We start from the raw sequence: 3191 nt of genomic DNA, 5'->3' as shown, positions 1-3191 counted from the left end.
GGCCCACCAGTTATGTAATTGGCATTGGGTGACGCCCGGTCACTATTTCCCTCTCCCGTCATGCTGTATAACATACGTTGACGTGGGAGAGAGACGGGGGGGGGGCGAAGAATTTTACTGAGACCCCGAGGAAATGGATCATGCGCTTATGGGCTTCCTTGGCAGCCAATGCAAGTGCACTTGCGAGGAACCCACTACGCTATAAATCAGTGTAATTTTACTGAGACCCCGAGGAAGTGGATCATGCGCTTATGGGGCTTCCTTGGCAACCAATACAAGTGCACTTGTGAGGAACCCACTACGCTATAAATCATTGTAATTTTTTAGAAGTAGGGCAGCAGGCACTGTGCCATTTTTCGTCATTCTACGGAGAGCGTTGGTACCTACTATACGCATGTAAGGCATTATGCGCACTTTGTTGATGCTGTGCCTGATGACGATGAAGAATTATGGCAGAGTCCCTTGTAATGGGTTGGAAGCATTCAACAACCTACTCGTTGCGCAATTCGCATTGTGTGGCGCCTGGTTACAGAATTCGCGTTGTGCGACGCTTGGTGCTTATTTTACTCTTCTACCACGCTATATTGCATATGCTAATGTGGTTCCTTCCCGACATGAAGCCTGTATAGGACCTTTTTGCCAAGCAGTTTCAAGCACCGGCATGGCTCAGAGGTTGAATACTGGGCTCCCACGCAGAGGGCCCAGGTTCGAACCTCGTTCCATCCTGGAGTTTTTTTCTTATTTCGTTTTTTTCTTATTTCGATCGATACTGGTTACGGACAGCGGCGGCGGCGGCGGCGGCGGACAACTACGGCGCCAAAAACGGCCGGTGAAATGATCTCATAACAGCTTTCGCTGTAAAATCAAACAGACACCTGGGAGATCTGTGGGGCAGAAACAACTGCTTGCCATGTTGCCCTGTTTATAGATTAAATATCTACATATATATCAGATATTGATACTTTGGTGAAGCATGCGTAGTTCAAGTTGTGGTGTAGTCTGATGCGGAGAAAAACTGCCTTTTCGCTGCATACACCGACACAGGTCAAACGAAAAAGAACACAAAGCACCGTCTGATGATGCTAATGAGCACTAACAGACAATAATGCCAAGGAACGTATAGGGGATGTTTTTAGTAGTAAATGTAAGGTAAATGTGAAGAAAGAAAAGTGGACGAAAAGATAGCTTGCCGCGGGCAGGGACCGAACCTGCGACCTTCGAATAATGCGTCCGATGCTCTACCAACTGAGCTACCGCGGCGGCCATCCCCCCGTTCACTTTATAGGGTATATATGTACATTTAAACGTGGGAGCGTCAGTCAGCGCCGCCAGTAGCCATGACGGCAAGTGTGGAACACTCTTTTTCTGCCTGTTGGCGTCACGTAGCACGTGAACTTATTACGAGCTGGCAGCTGATCAATAATCCCTCGCATACTACCTGAAAGCATCAAGTCTGCCAGAACGAGACCCTCGCTATGAATGAAGGAAAGAAGTGTTAATTTTAAGGGCTCGTATTCTTTGTATATATTCACTTAATCTATAACAAAGAAAACGAGCCCTTAAAATTAACACGTCTGCTGATGCGTATTATACGCGTGCTACTGCTGGTACAGCGTTTACTTGTTCATTTATTCACTTACTCTTTATTAGGTTGTACGAACTTTTAATTAGTTACGTATTCCGGTGGGCCGCCTTCTTATTCCTAAAAATATGCACTGGAATAGCATGAAGGGTTCGCGCCGTCGTGCTGCCAAGGAAGTGATGCTGGCCGGGTGAACTCAAAAATAAACGTTTAATAACACTAACAAAGCAATTCGAAAGTTACAGGATACAATAACGTGGGCACACGCACTCGCCCCTAACCTTGTCCCCGGCGGGGCACACCCCTCACACGCGCACAGCGTTCCGTCACCGACTGTCCGGCCCGCGCCACGGCTGCCGCTTTTAAAGCCCGAGAGTGGGCCACGCGCATCACTGGTGCGCAGCACGTGTCAAGCCACCCTGGCTTTGGGCAAGATTCCCACACATTCCCCCCCTGTGACGAAAGGGTTTGTGGTAGTTGTGCAAAGGACGCGCTCTTCGGGCCCTCTGTTGGCCCGCTGCCACCGGAGTCCGGTCGTTGGATGTGGTCAGCCGGCGGTTGCTTTGCCGAGTCTCCCGGTTCGCATTGCCCACATGCACGGAGGAACGCCGTGATCGCCCTGACGCCGAGGCGACACAAGAGGGCCTCACCTGGTCTTCCTTGCGGCTGTCCTGAAAAGGTTCCCGGTGCCTGATCTGTCGGCGCTTTTCTTTACGCTGCCGAGACAACCGTGCTTCGATCTCACGCTCTCGGGCAGCCGTGTCAACGGGTCGCGCTCCGCCGAAAATGGACGATGAGCCTTTAGGTGCAAGCTCGGGAGCCTTGGACATGGTAGCGGTCTCCGTGTTGGCTTCCACGGGCACCGAGCGAAGCTTGAGCTGCAGCCTCTTGCGTTCCCGCGGCGCAGAATCTTGATCCCTGTCGTCCCGGTCGCTTGGCTTTCCGCTAACGCATTCTGGCGTGGCCCCGGAAACAAACACCACGGAAGGGGACGGGGGCTGATGTGTTTCTTCGTCGGGACCCAGCGTCAGCCCGCATTCTGCGGTGGGGACGGCCAAAAGGTCCGAGGCGCTCTCGTTCTCTGCGGGCTCCACGACCAAGGCCTCACCGGTCTGACCACCGCCGTCTTCATCTTTGCGTTCGCCGAAAACCTCGGCCTCTCCTTGAACCTGTGCCGGCGAGACCGTCTGTCGAGCCACAAGCGCCGCCCATCGTCCCTCGGCCGCTGTCGGCACCCGAACTCCTTTTGCCTCGAAGTAGTCCGCGGTCATCTCGTCCAGCCGTTGGAATGCCTCGCGAAACTGTTGCATCGCAGTCTCCATCTTGCTGGCAGCGGACGGCTAAATCCCCGTTGGGCGCCAGATGAAGGGTTCGCGCCGTCGTGCTGCCAAGGAAGTGATGCTGGCCGGGTGAACTCAAAAATAAACGTTTAATAACACTAACAAAGCAATTCGAAAGTTACAGGATACAATAACGTGGGCACACGCACTCGCCCCTAACCTTGGCCCCGGCGGGGCACACCCCTCACACGCGCACAGCGTTCCGTCACCGACTGTCCGGCCCGCGCCACGGCTGCCGCTTTTAAAGCCCGAGAGTGGGCCACGCGCAT

General features: G+C 53.2%; 1 protein-coding gene and 1 non-coding gene across 2 annotated transcripts; both read right to left on the bottom strand.

The window, feature by feature from the left end:
* Window positions 1-1187: 1187 nt before the first annotated feature.
* On the bottom strand, window positions 1188-1260 carry Trnam-cau (transfer RNA methionine (anticodon CAU)). The gene has a single exon. It is a non-coding gene; the product is annotated as a tRNA-Met (tRNA).
* A 711-nt stretch (window positions 1261-1971) lies between these two features.
* LOC119394983 (uncharacterized) lies at window positions 1972-2904 on the bottom strand. The gene has a single exon (XM_037662278.1). It carries the CDS (start codon window positions 2902-2904, stop codon window positions 1972-1974), a length of 933 nt encoding a protein of 310 aa, XP_037518206.1.
* Between the last annotated feature and the right edge of the window lie 287 nt (window positions 2905-3191).

Source organism: Rhipicephalus sanguineus, chromosome 5 (genome assembly GCF_013339695.2).
Source record: "Rhipicephalus sanguineus isolate Rsan-2018 chromosome 5, BIME_Rsan_1.4, whole genome shotgun sequence".
NCBI lineage: Eukaryota > Metazoa > Arthropoda > Arachnida > Ixodida > Ixodidae > Rhipicephalus > Rhipicephalus sanguineus.
This window is presented reverse-complemented; position numbering and strand designations above follow the sequence as displayed.

Coding starts and splice junctions, on each gene's coding strand:
- LOC119394983 (XM_037662278.1), bottom strand. CDS start 2,904: ATGGAGACTGCGATGCAACAGTTTCGCGAGGCATTCCAACGGCTGGAC.